The 21,818-nt window shown below is 38.7% G+C and overlaps 1 protein-coding gene across 7 annotated transcripts in view; it reads right to left on the bottom strand.

Annotated features, from left to right (window-relative positions):
* Positions 1 to 21,818, bottom strand: part of OSBPL1A (oxysterol binding protein like 1A) — a 243,777-nt gene that overhangs the window by 64,030 nt on the left and 157,929 nt on the right. For 6 of the 7 annotated variants that reach the window (XM_049619605.1, XM_049619606.1, XM_049619607.1 and 3 more), the window contains one exon: positions 18,489 to 18,645. The exons of the other annotated variant lie outside the window; for it this stretch is intronic. In XM_049619605.1, the coding sequence (XP_049475562.1) occupies positions 18,489 to 18,645 (157 nt within the window). The remainder of the gene's footprint in view (positions 1 to 18,488; positions 18,646 to 21,818) is intronic. 7 annotated transcript variants of the gene reach the window in all.

The following is a 21,818-nucleotide window of genomic DNA, read 5'->3' as shown; positions in this document are numbered from 1 at the left end:
GTCTTGGAAGCAAGTTGGTACAAGTCTAAGATGAGAGCTTTAAGACTAGCCACATGCCTTCTTAGTTATAACACATCTTTTAAAAAATCTAACAACTTGGTTTCCTATTTTAGGCTAAGATAATTTTATGTAATTATTGAATTTTACTACTTGATTTTGCTTTATATAACTTGAGATTTTTCACTTTTGAGCTTTTAAATTATAAAATATCAATGATTATCACTTAATAAATCTGGCTCTGCATAACAAAGAAGTGATTATATTTGTTTTACAAGAGATTTTACCTGTTTTGATTTTAAGAAGTCAAAATTTCAAACTGACTTTCATCCTGATTTTCTAAAATTTAGGATTCACTGACCAATTCAGTAACGTATTAAATTTACTTCCTTCTCTTGTTAGTTTATCACCATTACTGGATTAACCGGAAAAGCCTATAAAATCATCACATTTCCAAGCTAAAGCAGACTGATGAGAACATAGGATAGTCCCCCCTTATCCACGGTTTTGCTTTCTGTGGTTTGCCTTCTGATTTACTGTCACAAAGTCAATAGCAGCCTAACGCTACGTCACATGCATACATCATTCACCTCACTTCACCTTATCATGTAGGCATTTTATCATCTCACAGTATCACAAGAAGGTAGAGTGCAGTATAGTAAGATATCTTGACACAGGGAAAGAATACATCCACATAACTTTTATTGCAGTATATTGTTATGCTTTTCTATTTTATTATTGTTAATCTTTTACCGTGCCTAATTTATAAATTTAACTTTATCGTAGGTGTGCATGTATAGGAAGAAACATTATACCTTAGGTTTGGTGCTATCTGTGGTTTCAGGCATCCCCTGGGGGGGTCTTAGAAGCTCTCCCCTGTAGATGAGGGGGACTACTGCACCAATGAATTAGTCTTTCGGTTTAGAAGGAAGATGTCCTTTTGGGCAGATGGACCCCTCACTTGAGGCCTACTTTATGGTGTTCAGCATTAGTTAAGAGGAAGGGAAGACAAAGAAAAACAGACTTTCGCTTAGGGACAAGGTGCTCACCCTTATCTCTAAGAGTAACCAGATTTCATGCAATGGGTACTAGAACAGATGTGAAATAACTGAGATGAAGCAAAGTGAGTAGATTGTGGTAAGGCCGTTTTGACCCAAAGGAAGTGGTTTTAATGACAGAGAACACTGAGGAAATGTAGGGTGTGTACAGCACAGATCAGAGCCAATGATCATCCTTCTGTCTCACACAAAGGCTTACCTAAGCCTCTTAGAGTGTGGACAGCTAAGGAGCAGAGGGGCATCAAGACGGCGAGCAGAATCTTCTACTAATACCTCCCCACGTTCCAGAAAGGATCTGAGGCTGTTTTATTGCTAGCAATTTTGTTGGCAAGGGAGGGGAAAGAAATTTCGCGGCTTTATTCGAATTTTCTTTAAAAAAGAGAAAAGGGAAGAAAAACACCAGTATTTTCTTAGACATTATACTAAGAAATATCTTGCCTTGGAACCTGAATACGCTCCAGGTGGATTAGGCAGTGCAAGGTATGGGGAGACCCTAGAGGAGATCTGAGGATCTGAGTGCTTGATGGCCACAGCTGATCCTTGAAGGCAATTCTGGAGCAAAACTGTGTTTCACAGGCTGGATGTTACCTGAACACTGCAGACAAGGGGTTTGGATCCCCAAAACAAGAGTTTGGGGACTATGCAAAATACAGTTAACAAGGGAAGGCACAAATAGAAGCCGAGATGGACTGAATGATAGGCATGCAAATACCACTCTGCCTCTTGCCTTGGCTCTGAACATTTTAGGCTTTTTTTTTTTTTTAATTTTAAATGTTTATTCATTTTTTGAGAGAGAGACAGAGCATGAGTGGGGGAGGGGCAGAGAGGGAGACACAGAATCTGAAGCAGGCTCCATGCCCTGTCAGTGCAGACCCTGACGTGGGGCTCGAACTCATGAACTGTGAGATCACGACCTGAGCCAAAGTGAGGCGCACTTGACTAACCTGAGCTCCCCAGGCACCCCTAGGCTTATTTCCCTTTAAACCACACCTACTTTTTCAGAATGAATCTAACAATTTGTTTGTGATCTGCTTTAGCCAGTTCAACAGCCTGATTTAACTTCCTTTTTAAATGATCTGAGGTGCTTCTGACTGCTTACCATCAAGGGGGATGGAATTTCTAGGGAGAGTTGAATTTCTAGTACTTCCCTGCTCTATGACACATAATACCTCCATGGTGTTATCCGACATGTATGTTAGTTTCCCTTTGGTTTCCTTTCTGATTGCTTTGGACACAGTGAAAGACCTGTACTGCAAAGGACAGCATTCTTCCTCTTTCCTATGAAGGTTTCTGCTGCTAAGAAAGACTACACAGTGTCCTAAAACACACAATCAGATCCAAGTAGTGTACCTGGCCTTCTGAGATTTTCTTGTTCTTTCTGCTAAGACATATTATATCAATCATATAATGAGGAAAAAATAGCCCCAAAGCTTGGTTTTCACTAATAAGAGAACGCATAATTACTGAAGAAAAACAATTTCCATGAAAACAGTACACCTGTAATTATTCCTGCATCCTCTGGAGTATTCTACTTGGTAAGAAATTGGTGGATAATTGAGATTATAAGAAAAGAAAATGATGTTTTTCCTTTAGGATTGTTTAATAACAGATCCCAGGTCTGTTTGAAATTGGCAGAATTTTCAAGGCACCTGGGTGGCTCAGTTGGTTGAACGTCTGACTCGATTTCAGCTCAGGTTATGATCCCAGGGTCATGGGATCGAGCTCACATCCAGCTCTGCACTGAGCACGGAGTCTGCTTAAGATTCGCTCTCTCTCCTTCTGTCCCTCTCCCCTGCTCATACTCACTCTCTCTAAATAATAATAATAATAATAATAATAATAATAGATGAAATTGGCAGAACTTTCAATGGGTTCATGTACTCTTTTGTATGCTCATGTTAATACAAGTGGGAACTTATAAAGGCCCAGAGAACTAGTTCCATGTCCACTTTAATGTGTAATAGTGCCCATCAGGGAGCCAACAGCAGATGCATGCTTAATAAATGCTTTGGAACTATGTTGTTAATTTTCAGTAAGTTACTATATAAAAGAAACAAGCAACTGAATTAAAATCTGGGACAAATTATCTTAAATTTCAGAATATGAAGCCTCTATCTAGATATATAAATCTTTGTTATTCTAAATATCTATAAAGAGTCTAAATTTTCCATAATTTGGCTATTGTTGAAAGTGCTGCTATAAACATTGGGGTACAAGTGCCCCTATGCACCAGTACTCCTGTATCCCTTGGGCAAATTCCTAGCAGTGCTATTGCTGGGTCGTAGGGTAGATCCATTTAACAATAGCCAAATTATGGAAAGAGCCTAAATGTCCATCAATTGATGAATGGATAAAGAAGTTGTGGTTTATATACACAATGGAGTACTACTTGGCAATGAGAAAGAATGAAATATGGCCTTTTGTAGCAACGTGGATGGAACTGGAGAGTGTTATGCTAAGTGAAATAAGCCATAGAGAGAAAGACAGATACCATATGTTTTCACTCTAATGTGGATCCTGAGAAACTTTACAGAAGACCAGGGGGGAGGGGAAGGGGAAAAAAAAAAAGGGAGGGAGGGAGCCAAACCATAAGAGACTCTTAAAAACTGAGAATAAACTGAGGGTTGATGGGGGGATGGGAAGGAGGGGAAAGTGGGTAATGGGCACTGAGGAGGGCACCTGCTGGGATGAGCACTGGGTGTGCTATGGAAACCAATTTGACCATAAATTTCATATTAAAAAAAAAAAGTCTAAATTTTAAGAAAAGCATTAGAGGCTCTGAAATCGGAAAACCTGGTTTGAATGCAGGCCCTCCCAATTATCAGCTAAGGGATTTTGTTAATTAAACTTTCTGTGCTTCAATTTCTTCATTTGTATAAGTGAGAATATAAGAATACCTGCCCCAACTAGGGGCACGTGGGTGGCTCAGTCGGTTAAGCCACCAGACCTCGGCTCAGGTTGTGATCTCGCGGTTCGTGCCGTACATCGGGCTCTGTCCTGACAGCTCTGAGCCTGGAGTCTGCTTGTGATTCTGTCCCTCTCTCTCTGCCTCTCCCCCACTCGTGCTCTCATGCTCTCTCACTCTCTCTCAAAAATAAACATTAAAAAAATTTTTTTAAAAAAGAATACCTGCCTTAACCATAACTGAGAGGTATTCTGAGAATCAAGAACGATGGAGTTTGGGGGCGTCTGGGTGGCTCAGTTGGTTAAGCCTCTGACTTCGGCTCAGGTCATGATCTCAGTTCGTGGGTTTGAACCCCATGCCTGGCTCTGTGTTGACAGCAGGGAGCCGGAACCTGCTTCGGATTCTGTGTCTCCCTCTCTCTGCCCCTCCTCTGCTCATACTCTCTCAAAAATAAATAAATGTTAAAAAAAATTTTTAAAAACTACGGAGTTTGTAAAAGTGCTTTATATACAATAATTTATAATCTAAATGTAACTTGCAGCCATTAATATCGTGCACAATACTGTAAAGAGCACTGGGTTTGTAGCTGACATAATCCATTTGGCAGCTAGCAGCTCAGAAACTGACAGGCCTACGATCTAGGCATCTTGCCTCTGGACTGTACTTTCATAGGGCACTGCCCATCTTGGAGATGAAGCAGCTGGAGTGCAGATGGATTAAATGCTTACCAAAGCCATATAGCTGTACTAAGTCACAGAGCCAGAACCACACCCAGAAGAAAAAACACATTAAGCTGATGGTTCTCAGTCATCTTAGGATCCTGGTATACCTTTAACCTACTAGAATTTGTGGCAATATATGTAAGGTATTAAAAAACTCAAAATGCCAAAGCACAAAAGCAAAACAACACCCTGAAGAATCTATGGTTATTAATGATCTACAGAAGCCTGTTTTGCTGAGACTGGTTAGAGGTCTCTAACGTGCTCTCCTATAGTCCAGCAAGCACACTATTTTACTTCAGCACTGGTATGATACTGTGCTCTCTCTCTCACCTCTTCTGAGAGCTGGCTGTACCCTGCTGTACCACATATCCCTTTATCTGCTTAGACTATCATTCCATCCTACATCATAACAGTATGCTTTCCTGGTTATAGTTATTTATATTTTCCACATTTGTCAGATGCAGTGACAATGCTTCCTGGTTAAGAACCAGGATGTGTAATTAATGGGAGTCACTGCTGTATTAACAAGGAATTGGCTTTGAGAATACTTTCAATGGCAACATGGAATTTCATCTTAAAGTGTCAAATCCTGGCTCAATGTGGTATTATAGCAACATGACTCAACAGCAGGTTATATTCTGCGATTAGGATAGATTACATTTTATGCAGTCAAAAGGTTTTGAAAAAGTTGTATGAAAACCAAATTTTTCTAAAGATTTAAAGGCACAAAGCAACAAACAAACTGTTAAACTGTTTTTAAACAACCACTTCCTGATTTCATTTAACTTACAAATCCTTATTATATATAGTGTTTTCTGAAAGAGGAAAATTCCTCCTACACTAACAAGCAAAGCAAACAATACTGAAGAACAGTATGTCCCCTGAGGCAGTTTTCTCCTTTAGGCAAAATTTAAATTAGCACAGCTCCAATGGGAAAGAGATACTTGAGTGTATTCTTAAAGACCAAATCCCCTATGCCATCAGAAGTCAAGATGCCTAATCAGTGAATTACTGTAATTAAGAAATGGACTGAAGGGCTCCTGGGTGACTCTTGGTTTTGGCTCAGGTCATGATCTCATGGTTTTGTGAGTTCAAGCCCCAAGTCGGGCAATGTGCTGACAGCATGGAGCCTGCTTGAGATTCTCTCTTTCTCTCTCTCTCTCCCCATCTTTCCCTTCTCCCTCCCTGACTTGAGCTGTCTCTAAATAAAGAAAATTTAAAAAATTTTAAAAAGCAGGGCACTGGGTTGCTCAGTGGGCTCAGTCAAGGTCTGACTCTTGATCTCAGCTGAGGTCATGATCTCATGGTTTGTGGGTTCAAGCCCCACATTGGGCTCTATGCTGACAGTGTGGTCGGCTTGGTATTCTGTCTCTCTCCCTCTGTCTCTGCCACTCCCCCACCCCTCTCAAATAAACTTGAAAAAAAAAAAAAAAGAAATGGACAGAGTAAACAGAAAAAGGTAGAGCCTTAAAAGACTAAATTACGCTGAAAGATATTTCCCAGACATTTAAAACCTTATGTTCATGTGGAGGGTGTATCTTTAAATAGAGCAAGATGCCAAGCAAGAATGTCCATTTTATTAAATATTTAACTTCTTCCTTTCGATATTCCGAGGATTATAAGTGTATATAAAACAAACTTCAAATAGAAATTGGATATTTACCTATGAGATTCAAAAAGCCTAGGGATCAAAAGGAGAAGTAATGGGGCCTGTGTAAGGGAAAAGTAATCTCAAGGGACCAAGGAATGAATAATAGAGCTTTAAGCCTCCAGTCACCACTTGTTTACCCTTCTGACAACTGAAGTTTACAACCAGCTCTGTGGAGGCCAGGCACACCTTTGTACTGGCAAAAGAAAGAAAAACCACGTTTTAATTTAACCGTACTATGAAATATCCTTATAAAAGACAATGGAAATCAACCACAGGAGATGTTAAATGTGGGGACAATTTTCCTTACTTCACATTTACCAAAGGTAACAATGTCATTCCAAGAGCAACACTTTCAGCTACCTCTTTCCCCAGTTTCAGTTTCAAAGGACAATTTACACTTAAGCTCGGCCAAAGACCTTTTAAGTTAAAAGAAAGGAAGAAAATAATTCCATTTACCCGTTTTTACGCAGGATTTATCAGTTTTCTACTTGCAAGAGTACCTGACTTTTAATTAGCCAAAATCACTATGAGTGTTTTGCATACATTATGTCTTTAATTAATAAGCCAATAAGGTAGGCTCTATTATTATATCCATTTTACAGATGAAGAAGTTTCAAAAAAATTATTACTTGCTTAGGTCAGAAAAGTGGTAGATATGAGATTCAAACCCAGGTAGCTCTTACTACACTGTTCTAATTCACTTACGTGTTTTTTTTAAAGAGCAAATATACATATGTGTGCAAAGTCCAGAAACAAAAACAGGATTAATAGTGCCATTTATGAAAGCATTTTAATAAATGTCTTTTCCACTATATGTTAAGAATTAAAAATTCTTTCTAAGAATTATCTTTCCCTTTAGCAAACCTGGAAAAACATATTTTGATCCCATGTTGCATTTAAAAGCTGGTTTCTCGAATGATACTTTTATAAAGCCCTGAAAACTGGTGAGTTTAACATTCCTACAGAAAAATGGGTTAAAGGATATGAGCAATTCACAGAAAAAAAGAGATACAAATCAATCTTAAACACAAAAAAGATTCTAACCCTCCCTCAGTTCAGAATGGGACACTCCATAGGAATGAGGACTTTGTTCATTATTGTAACCTAAGCATCATGAATAGAATAGGGGCTCAAATTATATTTGCTGCATAATTATATGTATGTGTGTATATGTGTGTGTGTGTGTGTGTGTGTGTGTGTGTGTGTGTGTGTGTATACATATACACGTATATTTAAAAGCAGGGCCGGGGCACCTGGGTGGCTCAGTCAGTTAAGCATCGACTTCAGCTCAGGTCATGATCTCGCAGTCCGTGAGTTCGAGCCCCGCGTCAGGCTCTGTGCTGACAGCTCAGAGCCTGGAGCCTGTTTCAGATTCTGTGTCTCCCTCTCTCTCTGACCTTTCCCCCATTCATGCTGTCTCTGTCTCAAAAATAAATAAACATTAAAAAAAATTAAAAAAAAATAAAAAAATAAAAGCAGGGCAAAAACTGTATATATGCATTTTCTATCATTTGTATGAGAAAACATTATGTGTAATAATAATGATTGCAATTGAGGGAAAGGAAGAGGCATGGCTAGCTTAAAAAGAGTTAAAATTTGTATAATATACCCTATTTCTGAACTTTAAAGCACATAAATGTATCACAAATTAAAAATTCTAAAGAGAATCATCTCTAAATATGTATGTGCAGGCACACACATATATGCATTTCTTAAGTGTTATAACACTTAAGAAAAAGTGACCCAACTACCTAATATCAAGGAGCATGAGACCAAAAGAATTGGAATTAGCACATGCTGAGTGGAAAAAAAAAGGAAAGTTACTAAGTATCTTTTATAATTTAAAAAGGAATACGAATATATCTTTACACTGCTTATATTAAAAACAAAATCATCAGGGGCTCCTGGGTGGGTCAGTCGGTAAAGCATCCAACTACAGGTCACGATCTTGTGGTTTTTGAGTTCGAGCCCTGCGTTGGGCTCTGTGCTAACAGCTCAGAGCCTGGAGCCTGCTTCAGATTCTGTGTCTCCCTCTCTCTCTGCCCATCCCATGCTCATGCTCTGTCTCTGTCTCTCAATAATAAATAATTGTTAAAAAAAAATAAAATAAAATCATCAGAGCATTTTAAGAATGATTACACTTAAGAGGAGGAGGGAAACTGCTGAGGGAAAAGAATGGAAACTAGATCTTTCTAGTTTTGTATTTTTGACTTAAAAACCAAGTCAAAAGGGAGTCTCTAAAACCTGAAAGCAAACGAAACAAATGAGCCTATCTGTGCAACAAGTTAGTAATTTAACCATACATAAAGTGACCTTCAAACACAACACTGACTCTACATCCCAGATGGAATATACTAAAAGGAACTAAAAAGAAATCTGAAATTCTTTTCAGCAACCATATTGTTAGTAACAGTGTTTGTGAGTGTATGTGTGTGCAAAACCAACATGTTAGAATAAAGCTAACAGGTAATTCTATTAATGCCATTAGAAACCATGAAATACAAGTAAAACCAAAGGAATTCAGAGGAAAATCCTATAATCCAAAATTTTAACTGGAAATATATTGGTATGAACTCATGAAGTACTTTTCCTTAAAAGGTGGGGGGAGGGGGAGGAGTTCACCTCTCTCCAATAAAAGGGACTGAAAACTGCCAAGAGAGCAGTAATGAATATTCTTATCACTGAGATTGTTACATCTAAACATTACTTCCCAAAAAATGAAATGTGGCTCCTTAGAGAAAAAGCTGACTCTAGGTCTGGGGCTGAAAATATAGCAGATAAGCCTGAAACATCTCTGTATCAGAAAGCAAGGCAGCTATCAAAGAGAATTAGATTATATTAAAATTATACCTAAAAACAAAACAAAAAACAAAACAAAGCAAAAACCCGTCAAAAGGACACAGAAAGAAGGGCTCCGTCTGATCAAAGATGGGTAAAAGGGGTGCCTGAGTGGCTCAGTTAGTTGGGCTTCCAACTTCGGCTCAGTCATGATGTTGCGGTTCGTTGAGTTCAAGCCCTGCATCACTGTCAGTGCACAGCCTGCTTGGGATTCTCCCTCTCTCTCTGCCCCTCCCGTGCACTGTTTCTCTCAAAGTAAATAAATAAAAACTTAAATTTTTTTAAAAAGATGGGAAAAATAACCACAATAGATTTAAGCAATCCAATCCGTATTTTCATTCATTACCTCTGGAGGATGTTAGGGAACCAACATATTCTAAAAAGAGGTAATGGGAAGTTTTTTCTTTACAAAGGGTTCTAAGAAGGAGGAATGATAGAAAAGTCATAGGACCATTTTTGCAGCCCCTAATAAAACAAGGATGGAGATACTGATCAACATCACCTGCTAAAATCATTAGGTTCAAGGCTGTTGGACAACTTTATGATGCATGTGTCAGGCTGAGAACGCCTGACACCCCAGGAATCAATCTCAACCTTATAAAAAGTAGGAAAACTAGACAGCATGTGCTCCCAATGGATGTAACAGGAGGTACACCTATGGTATGTGTACCTATGAAGTATTTTGTGCCAAATAATTCAATCCTAAATCTGGCTGAGCAATTCAGGAGTAAAAGAATATGTTAAATGACACCATGGGAATGCAAACAGCAATATCCAGACTGTGGATTATTCTACAGGACAAATGGCCAGATTTCTTCCATAAATAACTGACAAAAAAACGGGAAAGAGAAGAAACCTAGAGATTAAAATGTATTTAGGAGACCTATAAATCAAATGCAGTATGTGGACCTTCCAAATTTTTATTATTCAATGACATTTTAGATCTAATTACTAAGTGGCATTTATGAGACAATCAAGAAAAACTGAATACCACTAAATATTTGATAATTAAGGATACTATATTTTAGGTGTCATAATGGTACTGTGGATTTAGAAAATAATGGTCCCAATGTTTTAAAGGGTTATAATAAATTCATGATGAAACTGTATCTTTGATTTAATTTTTAAAATAATTTTTTAGGGGCACTTGGCTGGCTCAGTCAGTAGAACATGTGACTCTTGATCTCAGGGTCGTGAGTTTAAGCTCCATGTTGGGCGTGGAGCCTACTTAAAATAAAGGTTAAAAAAATGAAAATAGAAATAATCTTTTAAATTATCAGAGGTGGGGAGGTCTCTAGATGAAACAAGGTGAGGCACATGATAAATGTTGAAGATGAATGATGGGTATGAATGGCTCATCATATGATACTGTTTGTATGTTTGAAAACTTCCATAATAAAGTTCCTAAAATGGGATTATATGCCTGAAAACATACTCTTTACTTCTGTTCGTCTCCAAGGCAAACAACACAAATCGTTAGCTATTTGTTATTTTGTTCACTCGAGCACAGCTTTGCAGATTACGGCTGCCCTAGAAAACTGTTCTCATCAGCCCACAAAAATCACTGATCTAGAATAAATTCGAATGAGCCCTCAGAGTCAGGTAAAAGTGTATGTCACCACTGTTTGCTTATAGAATGCTACCACTGGAAAGATTCTGTGTTTTTCTAACAGTGTTTTAAAATGTCCCAACCCCAAAAAAGGTGTTTCAGGGGTCTGGGTGAGCTAAGGAGGTGAACCTGTGGGCCTCTGAACCTCAGCCCCTGCTTTAAAAAGAGCAGCCTTCATGCTGATTCATAGGGGCACATGTACCCAATGTTTATAGCAGCACTATCAACAATAGACAAATTATGGAAATTATGGAAAGAGCCCAAATGTCCATCAACCGATGAATGGATAAAGAAGGTATGGTGTGCATGTATGCACGTGTGCGCGCGCGCGCGCACACACACACACACAGTGGAATACTACTTGGCAACGAGAAAGAATGAAATCCTGCCATTTGCAACAACGTGGATGGAACTGGAGGGTATTATGCTAAGTGAAACAAGTCAGAGAAAGACAGATATCATGTTCTCCACTCATGTGGATCTTGAGAAACTTAACAGAAGACCATGGGTGAAGGGAAGGGGGGAAAATAGTTACAGAGAGGGAGTCAAACCATAAGAGACCCTTAAATACAGAGAACAAACTGAGGGTTGATGGAGGGCGCTGGGGGCGGGCGAGGGAGAAATGGGTGATGGGCACTGAGGAGGGTGCTTATTGGGATGAGCACTGGGTCTTGTGCATAAGTGATGAATCATGGGAATCTACTCCCGAAACCAAGAGCACACTATATACTCTGTATGTTAGTCAACTTGACAATAAATTATATTTAAAAAAAAGAAAAAAAAGAGCAACTCCTCTATCTGCTTTTTAAACCAGGGTGGGAAGAGGTGAATTCTGTGAAAAGAGGTCTCAGGTTTCCTAGAGTAAGTTCTGGGAATAACTTTGGCAAGTCAACCTGGTTTTGTGAAGGTAATTATCACGAGTCTAGACTCCTGTCCGCGCCTTTTCCTTTCTAATATACTACTGTGGCCCAACAGCTTGTTAGTCCTAGATGAGCTTTTTGCATTTGAACACTTTTTGTTGGGTGCTCAGCCCTCACCTGCCAAGCTCCTACTGGTCCAGAAATCTCCAATCATGTTTTTGTGGGAGAGGTGGGTGTCACATGTAATCAGAGTGGCCTGCTGGCATCCAACCTGCCAATCTGTCCCAGGGGTCCGATCTCCACTGCCCCCCGATGGGGGGTTTCAGGACCGCCAGCTGTCTGCCTCCTTTGCACTCTGCGGCACCCTGGCCCCAACCTCTGCATCTCCTGGAGTGTCAAGCATCCTCTTTCTCTGCTGCTTCTCCTGGAGCTTCTCACTGTTCTCCATCTCTAGCACTCTTCTCTCTCAGGTTTCTGAGACAGCCATGTGTCCAACTGGTTAAAAAGGTAGGCCCCACAGTAGAGCTGTGCGTTTTAGTAATACTGTTTTTAAATTTTTCTTAAAAACAACAACAACAACAACAACAACAACAACAACATTAAAGCCCTCTACTTTCCAGAGCAAATAAGTATTCTGGGGCAAAGAGAAGGCTGAGAGTGCAGATTCACAGTGTCCTTAAAACCACTGGTCCCTCTGGCCCTACCACAAATCTTGGTAATTCTGGCCAGGCTCTTGTTCTTCTCCCAGGACTCTTGGGTCTTTAAAATTCAGACATGTATCTGGACTCCTGCTAACGTGACCCTGGTCACGACATGACAACAGGGAATTACCCCCAACATTTTCTGACAGACAAGAGTATTTTTTTTTCCGCCCAGGGCAACAGAGGACATCTGGGAGGGGGAACTGGTTAGCAACTCTGCCCGGACCTGATCAAGTCTGAAACCAGATCATTTGTCCCATATCTGCAGTGAGATTTCAAAACCAAGGTGGTTTTGTTCTAGTGATTAGATGTATTCAAAGTTGAATAATTTTCATGACTAACATTTTCTCACTATAATCTTACTTCTTGAAAGTTATTGTCTTACCCTGTATTCTTAATTTCTTCAACTTAACAGCATATTCTTTGTATGACTTCTTCATGAACAGAAGACTGCTGTTATTTGGCTAGTAATAATTCAATTCTAAAGAAGTCACGAAGGATAAATAAAGGGTAAACTAGGTGATCATCAGGAGTCCTAATCTGCCATTTCAGCAAAATAAACCTTTGAGACTCTTAGCCACATTTACTGGAGAATAGAAGGCTTTATTCAAGTAAACACATCAGTATAAATACAAGTACATTAACTAGAATCAGATATAAACTTAGTCCCTATCACATTTCTGTTGTAAGAAATTCTTCCCTATTTTAAAACTGTTAGATACTTTATATTTCCTTCTAAAAGTCTTTAAGTTTTTCTCTTTCACAAGTGTTTGGTTCATCTAGAATTTATACTTGTGTGTATGAAATAAGGATCCATTTCCTTTTTGTTTTGGAGGACCCACATTAAATGACTAACTCAGTACCATTTACCTAACAACCCATTCTTCCCCTCACTGATCTGCTAGGCTAGCTCTGCTGTATATACCAGGTTTCCTAGATCTGTGGGTCTAGGGACCTTCTAAATTTTTTTTTTTTTTAATGTTTGTTTATTTTTGACAGAGAGAGACAGAGCATGAGCAGGAGAGGGGCAGAGAGAGAGAGAGAGAGAGAGGGAGACACAGAATCCGAAGCAGGCTCCAGGCTCTGAGCTGTCAGCACAGAGCCTGACATGGGGCTCGAACTCACAGACTGCAAGATCATGACCTGAGCCGAAGTCGGACACTCAACCGACTGAGCCACCCAGGCGCCCCAGGTCTTGCGACCTTCTAGTTCCATTCTCCAGGTCTGCCTCCATGAAACTTCTGCACTAAAGACTTATAATCAGTCTTCACGTTTGATAAAGAAAATGCTTTCCTTTCCCTCAACCTGGTTCTTGAGCAGTATCTTGGCTCTTCAAAGCCCTATGGGCTTAAATACATATTTCAGAATTCGTGTTTCAACTTCCACGGAAAAGGGCATTGAGATTTTAATTAAAACTACACTGAATCTTGCAGATCAATTTGGCAAAAATGTCTCTCTGACAATGTATTTGCCATCTCAATAAGTTTTAGGTCTTTCAGTAAGTTTAATATTACATTTTTTGCTAAGATTTATTCCTAGGTATGTAACTTTATAATAGGTACTCTCAGTATGCCCCCTTCCCCAGTTAAGCTAGTGTGTTGATGGTGCACAGAAATGTAAACAGTTGATTGTGTATGAAAGCAACCCTGCCAAACTTCTTTACCAACTTGAACAATTTGCCGGTAGATACTTATGGGTTTTTTTTAAATTTTTTTTAGTTTTTATTTTTGAGAGTGTGAGCAAGGGAGGGGTAGAGAGAGAGGGAGACACAGAATCTAAAGCAGGCTCCAGGCTCTGAGCTGTCAGCACAGAGCCCGACGTGGGGCTTGAACTCACGAACCACGAGATCATGACTTGATCTCGCTTAACCAACTGAGCCACCTAGGCACCCTGTTTTTATTTCTAAATTTCATGGCTATGGTATATCTCTGACTATGGCCTCCAAATAATGCTGAATAGCAAAGATGACAGCAGGCATCCCTATATTATTCCTGATATTCTAAGTACTGTCTTTACTATCTCATTAAGTAATTCGTTTCTTGTGAATTTTAACAAGATTAAAGTTCTCTCTTATATTTGTGATTTGCTAAGATATTTATTAATCAGGAATGACTGATTTTATTGAATGTTTTTTCTTTATTAGAATGATCGTATGTTTTTCTCCTTTTATCATTTAATGCTATTAATGAAGTAAATAACATTTACAAATAGAATGTACAGAACTGTAACATGGGTCCTATGTTTCACATTCTAACTAATCTGTTCTACATTAAGTATCTTTTATACCATATCCAGTGATGTAATGAAATAAATATCAGCATCTTTATCAAATATAACAACTTGGGGCAAAACACTAACAAGTTAAAAGATCAGAGCTCTGAATAAATTTCATAAATTAGGTCCGAGAGAGCTGCTCCTGTGAAACACAGCCAAGATGTCAAGAAGCCCTATCAATATAAACCTGACTACAGCATGGTGTAGCCTAACTGTCCACAAAGCAACTCAGTATATTTTCCGGAGAAAAAATAAAATGCCATTGAAATGGAGCATTTGTTTTGTATACTCGCTAACTCTGCAATATTTATGGTTCTAGGTCATAAGTAAAACCCTAATTTTGTTGACATTTCTCTAGAACTAACCTGAAAGCCCAACAGCATGCACAGCACTGGAGCCTGGAGCCTGCTTTGGATTCTGTGTCTCCCTCTCCCTTTGCCGTTCCCCCCTGCTCACACTCTTTCTCAAAAATAAACAAACATTAAAAAAATTTTCTTAAATATTTTGTTGGCAATTATCACATGGGACAGATTAAACATCCATAGTATCTACACTTTTATTATCATAGAAATTAGTTTAGCACACCTTATTTTATAGTTGATTAATATGACATATGCCCTATACCTGGAAATTTTCAAACTGTGCCCCACAATGTCACCCTATGATGACTAGGTGGAAAAGGAAAACGAGTGGGTAGAGGTTGAGGGCAAAGCAAATCACAGTTTTTGAGGAAAAATGGAATGAACAGAGTTAAAGCAGGTCATTTGCACTGAGTGCTTCCCACGTAGCAAACACCCTCCAAGGCCCCTATGTATGTAATAAACAGGAACAGAAACATAGTCTGTAACGGTTTATAACACATACTACAGAAAATAGAGCTTAAATATTTTTGTCGGATAAGGACATGAAGTAGATGTGGTGTCTCCCACTGAAGCTAGAGACAGGGGAGAAGAGCGGAGAGGACCCCTCTGAGGGGAGACCCAACAATCTCTGAAGGTGGTTGAGATTTTAAGTTTCCACACTAAATATCTGTTATACAAGTGGTTCCATGGCTAAATAGTTGAAAACCCCTGTTCTAGTTTATCAGCAAATCAGTTAGGCCATGATTTAATACTTTCCATGTGAATTATTGTAAGGCTTATCTTTTGCCATTTAAAAATATTAATTTCCCACTTTAAAAAATTTTACAATCTATATTCTTCCCATGTCCTCCTTCCTAAATTTAAGTGTGTATATCCTAGAAGGTAAATGGTGGTATGGAGGGAAGAGGAAATATATAATATATGACAAGGTCAAATACTAATTTCACGTGACTTTTAAAAATAAAATAGAAGACTGCAGATAAACTCTAGGGTCACTTTGGGCTGATCCTCCAACAGCACCTACTTCTGCTTTTCTAAAAACATTGCCAAGGGATACAGGAGTACTGATGCATAGGGCACTTGTACCCCAATGTTTATAGCAGCACTCTCAACAATATGCAAATTATGGAAAGAGCCTAAATGTCCATCAACTGATGAATGGATAAAGAAATTGTGGTTTATATACACAATGGAATACTATGTGGCAATGAGAAAGAATGAAATATGGTCTTTTGTAGCAACGTGGATGGAACTGGAGAGTGTGATGCTAAGTGAAATAAGTCAGGCAGAAAAAGACAGATACCATATGGTTTCACTCTTATGTGGATCCTGAGAAACTTAACAGAAACCCATGGAGGAGGGGAAGGAAAAAAAAAAAAAAAAGAGGTTAGAGTGGGAGAGAGCCAAAGCATAAGAGACTCTTAAAAACTGAGAACAAACTGAGGGTTGATGGGGGGTGGGAGGGAGGGGAGGGTGGGTGACGGGTATTGAGGAGGGCACCTTTTGGGATGAGCACTGGGTGTTGTATGGAAACCAATTTGACAATAAACTTCATATATTGAAAAAAATAAAAAATAAAAAATAAAAACGCCAAAATTACTACTAATTCAAATTATTCTTCCTATTACCACAATAATTGCCCATTATAAACACAGATTACTTACAATGCAATTGAAGGCACAGGCAAGAGGGACTTGGTAACACTGAATACTACATTTACTTTCTTAATCTGAAATGAAACTTTTAAATTATTGGTGGCATAAGTTCTCTTTATTTGATTAGAGAGGAACTTCATGACAAAAGGCTAAAAAACAAAACAAAAAACTCCTTACAATTACTTTTTAAAATAGAAACTGTTATGTTTTCCCTACATACCTGATTGCTGAAAATTTCCTAAACTGTCCTCTTTTCTCCTAAATACTAAAGAATATTTTATTACACTTACAGGATTAGTAAGTTGCAGCTCATTTATCAGTTTAACTTTTCCAGTGAGGTCACTACCTAGCTGCATTCCTTTGAAGTTTTTCTTAGTGACCTGCCCTGATTTCATTTTTGAACAATTTCACCTTAACTTTCTCACTTTACCATTCTGGGTTTGACTAATTAAGATAGAACACACAATATATAAATACAGTATAATAAATTTCTGTCAAGTGCAAAATAACTACTGTTATGATTACAGCACACATACTAAAGGGCTACTGGCACTCTGAAAGGCAGCAGAGAAATGCCTCCAGCCCTAGGATATGAGAGTATTTAAGCACAAAGTGACCCTGGAATTTATCTGCAACCTTCTATTTTATTCTGATGGATATTTGAACAACTGTATCATCTATTCGTAAGAGTTCACCTGTGTTCTCACCAGACTGTCATAATGTATGTCTGGTAAGCCTGCCAAGTGTCCTGTTAGGTATTTCATGTCCTATACAGAACTTTTTTAGCCCCGGACTCCCAAAGGAGTTGACAGCAACTACTGAAGGCAATCAGGAAAGCACTGCTGGCCACATAATTTTCAATAGTAAATCGCATCAGTAAGTATGTTTAGAGGATACTCCCTAACCAAACAAAAGAAAATCCTGGTTTCAATTAGTTTATTACCTAAAATTCACTGGATGTTTTCAAAAGGAGTATAAACTATTTTTGTTAGCCAGGGGCAAATACACATAAATCAGAAGGGATATGTACATTTTCCCCCCAGTAGAATAATTGAGACCAATCAGGACCAGAAATGGAGTCATACAACTTGCAAATATTAAACAAACGAAACTATCTTGTAGAAATTAACCGTTAATAACTTCTTACCCACCCCCCCGTGTGCATTTCACAATGACACCAGGATACAGCCTTAATCCATAATTTGATAAAATATTTTATGAATACCGGCAGGCACATGTGCCACTGTGTCTGCACACTTGTGCCGAAACCTGAGAGCTCCAGTGCCTGCTGCCTCTCGTTACTCTGGGGCAATCTCTAGGAAGAAATCATCAAGGGAATAAAAAGATACTAATGTTATTAGACAGTGTAAAATGGATATGTTCAACAAACCCTGGGTCTTAATAAAGGGCTTTGTTTAAATGTAACTGAGTTGTATCAACAGGCAGGCAATATTACCATCCACTCTCACTAAAACCAACAAGAAGATCAAATGGCGAGAAACTAAAATAGCACGGGGAGGCAGAGTCATCAAAGATGTATGAGGAAAAAGGAGCCCGGCATCAATTGCGACAGACAATTCTGAAGAGCCTATCTGAATTTTCAACTAAAGGATTTATGTTCCCCGAAACCATGGTTGCCAAAACCACGTTTTATGCTTTGTTCCTACAATTACAGATGATGTTCTTCTCTCAAATGAGCAAAAGTACTTAAGCTAAATCCTTTCTCTGAGGTGATAACGGCAATATAAATGTCCAACACAGACAGGGAAAAACAAAGAGAAGGTATGCTTTTCTTTATGAACCTGTAAGTATTTTATAAGAAAAAGCCAGCAATAGTGACCGTTAGACTGTCCTACCTGTGTTTTTTGATGCCATTGGAGAGAGCATCTCCACCACCACAATCGTTTCCCTCTGACATTCTGTGTTTTCTACTGCCCAGGTGCTCTCCTTCCTCTTCAGAGGAGCGTGCCGTCACTGCCTCCAGTCTGCTCAGGGACCGCTCGGACTCGGACTCTGTGGCAGAGCAGGTTCGCAGTCAATGAACTGAACTTGGGTGCGAGGTGGCAGTAACAATGGATATCTCCCTTAATGCATTAGGCTTTGAAACTTAAGCAGCCTACTTTGTCCTTCAACAATCCATCCATTAACCACCTCCTCAGGGATTTCAGGGAACCTGCACCCAATAAGGCTAAAGTGGATTTATGAAACAGATACAGGCTACTATAAACTTACAATTAAACAGATTTTAGACATTACAAGAGATTTCCAAAGATTATCCAATTCTTTAAGAAATCATATTCAGGAAGGAGTTCCCCCTCCCCCAAAATTTCTATCTTCCCTCTCAAAGCATCTAAAGGGTAACCTACCAAAAAAAAAAAAAAAAAAATTCAGTTTTTAGAATTCACGTATAAGGAAAAAGTTACAGTGGTGTACTCAGGGGAAGTTTAAATTACCTTTGATACTGTAGACACAGAAGAAAAGGTAATCTTAAAATACCTCAAAAAATACTTCTTTTGGTATGATATTATTTTAATCCTCAAGAGCTAAAGCTGAAAGTATCCATATACAATCCAATTATCAGGCAGGCATTTTTAGGATAGAAATACCATGTTCCTAATTGGCTATGTATTCAGGGTAGAGCCATCTGCCTGTTTGAGAATACGAAGACAACTTATTTTTATACAACACATTATAGTTTTCAGGCATGATCACATTATTCATCTCCTTTTAGCATTTCCAGGGTGCCTTGGTGACAGTAAAGCAGGACTACGGGGTTATTAACACGTGTGCTGATGGTCTCATGGCTTTTGAGTTAGGTGAACCGGCATTTGAACTTAAGTCCTCCGATTCATTTATTGCTCTATATACTTCAGCTGAAAGTAGCAATCTACAAAAAACTTTAAATTGTGCCCGTATTTCTACTGAAATATAAATTCAAGGTAACTTTCTAAATTCCCTTCCTAAGCAGATGACTATACACTCAATTGTCCTCAGCTCTAGGGCAGAACTCTTACACACATTCAAGCAAACTTCCTTAAACTTCCTTAAACTTACTGACCATCTGCTTAGTTTGTATTACAGCTAAACTGTTCAGGAAATCAAATTTTTTAGCACTGTCTTTTCCCTCTGCTGCATTCTATAACTTAGCCAACATCAAGGAACCTTATTTTTATCACATTCGGTTGATTTTAGATCTTCTTTGACTTACAATGGGGTTACGTCCCAATAAACTCATCAAGTTCAAAATATTAGGTCAGGGCACCTGGGTGGTTCAGTCAGTTAGGGGTCCAACTTTGGGTCAGGTCATGATCTCACAATTGAAGGAGTTCGAGCCCCATGTCGGGTTCTGTGCTGACAGCTCTGAGCCTGGAGACTACTTCAGATTCTCTCTCTCTCCCGTCTCTCCAACCCGCACTGCTTGTGCATGTGCTGTCTCTCTCTCAAAATAAATAAATAAATGTTAAAATAATTAATTTATGGGGCACCTGGGTGGCTCAGTTGGTTGAGTGTCTGACTCTTGATTTCAGCTCAGGTCATGATCGCAGGATCCTGGGATCGAGCCCTGCATTGGGCTTCACTGAGCATGGAGCCTGCTTAAGATCCTCTCTTTCTCTCTCTCCCCCTCTGCCCCTCTCCCACCTTGTGCTCTCTAAAATAAATAAAATATTAAGTTAAAAACACATGTAATACACCTAACCTCCTCAACATCACAGCTTAGCCTAGCCTACCTTAAATATGCTCCGTCACTTACATTATTTGGGCAAAACCATCTGACACAAAGCCTATTTTATAATAAAGTGTTGAACATCTCATATAATCTATTGAATGTTATACTGAAAAACAAAATGGTTGTCTGGATGCAGAATGCTTGTCTTACTGGCCTACCGGGAGCCAAGGCTCACTGCCGCTGCCCAGCACTAGTCTCAAAAATGATCCAAATTCAAACCCTGAAGTATGGTTTCTACTGAATGCATATCACTTTCACACCATCATAAAGCTGGAAAATCGTAAGTTGGAACCATTACAAGTCAGGAAACACCATAGTAACAAATGTTGGACAAGTACAATTGCAGGTTGGACAACACATCTTGAACTCTGAACCCTGGCCCCTCTGAATGGTGTTAAGTTACTTGGAGAATGTCTTTCAATGTCAGCAATTTTTATTTTCTGTAAATATAATTTTACTGGAATTTCTGAAAATATACTTTGTTCAAGTCATAGACGTTATAACAAAGAAACAGATATTTTAATAATAAATTCAAAGAGACATATTTTTCACTGTCAATTTTGTCAGGCAGTAACACAACCTTGTATTCAAAAAAATTAAACACAACCTGAATAGCCAGTAACAAAGAAAGGACAGCCGCCATCAGATGAAATTAGTTGTTAAAATCACATTTACACATACAACTTAATAAAACAGAAAAATGCTTTTAACAAAATACAAAAGGCAAAAATAATCAAGGTATCGTTCTGCAACTCTAAAATATAGAGCAAAAAAATAACTTTACTCCTTCCTAAGGAGAGGCCAGTCTGGTTCAGATGTACATACAGACCAGAGCAGTAAAATAACAGAAGTCTGTCTAGGGCACAGTGAGGTAAGGGAATCAATTTTCTCGGCTAGGTTGATGGGTATCAGGAAAGACGACGTAGGAGACGTGGTGCCTCAGGTAAATCTTTAAAAAAAGAAAACGACACTCAGGTAGAGGTAAGAGTGTTGGTGAGAGGAAGTTGCCTGAGCAAATCCTGAATCAGAGATGATGACAGTGGTGTTAGGTGGTGAAATAGGAGTGGTTTTTTCACACCTACATTTTCAAATTTGTTTCATATGAAAAAAATTAAGATTTTGAAGAGTCAGACAAAATAGTTTTATCTGAATTGGTTAGTATCATTTAAGATGCATTAGTACTTTATAATTTAGATGTCATGAAAACCAAAAAGCACTGAAGCAAAAAAACCTCAGGCAGTTATTAAATGGCACTATGAACAGCACAATGTATTTGCTGTTTAAGGGCTACAAATCATAAGACAGGGACTTGTCCACCTAAAAAGAAAATTCCTAACAAAAAGCAGACATGTGCAGTAAACACCAAAGAGGTAACGCAGTTAAGAGCTCCTATGAGGCAAAGAAACTTTTTCTAAAACAAGACTTCAACTTGGTGAATATAAGCTGAAGACCTACTCCC

This window comes from Panthera uncia (genome assembly GCF_023721935.1).
Source record: "Panthera uncia isolate 11264 chromosome D3 unlocalized genomic scaffold, Puncia_PCG_1.0 HiC_scaffold_8, whole genome shotgun sequence".
NCBI lineage: Eukaryota > Metazoa > Chordata > Mammalia > Carnivora > Felidae > Panthera > Panthera uncia.
Note: the sequence above shows the minus strand (reverse complement) of the source record. Positions and strands in the feature narration are given on the sequence as shown.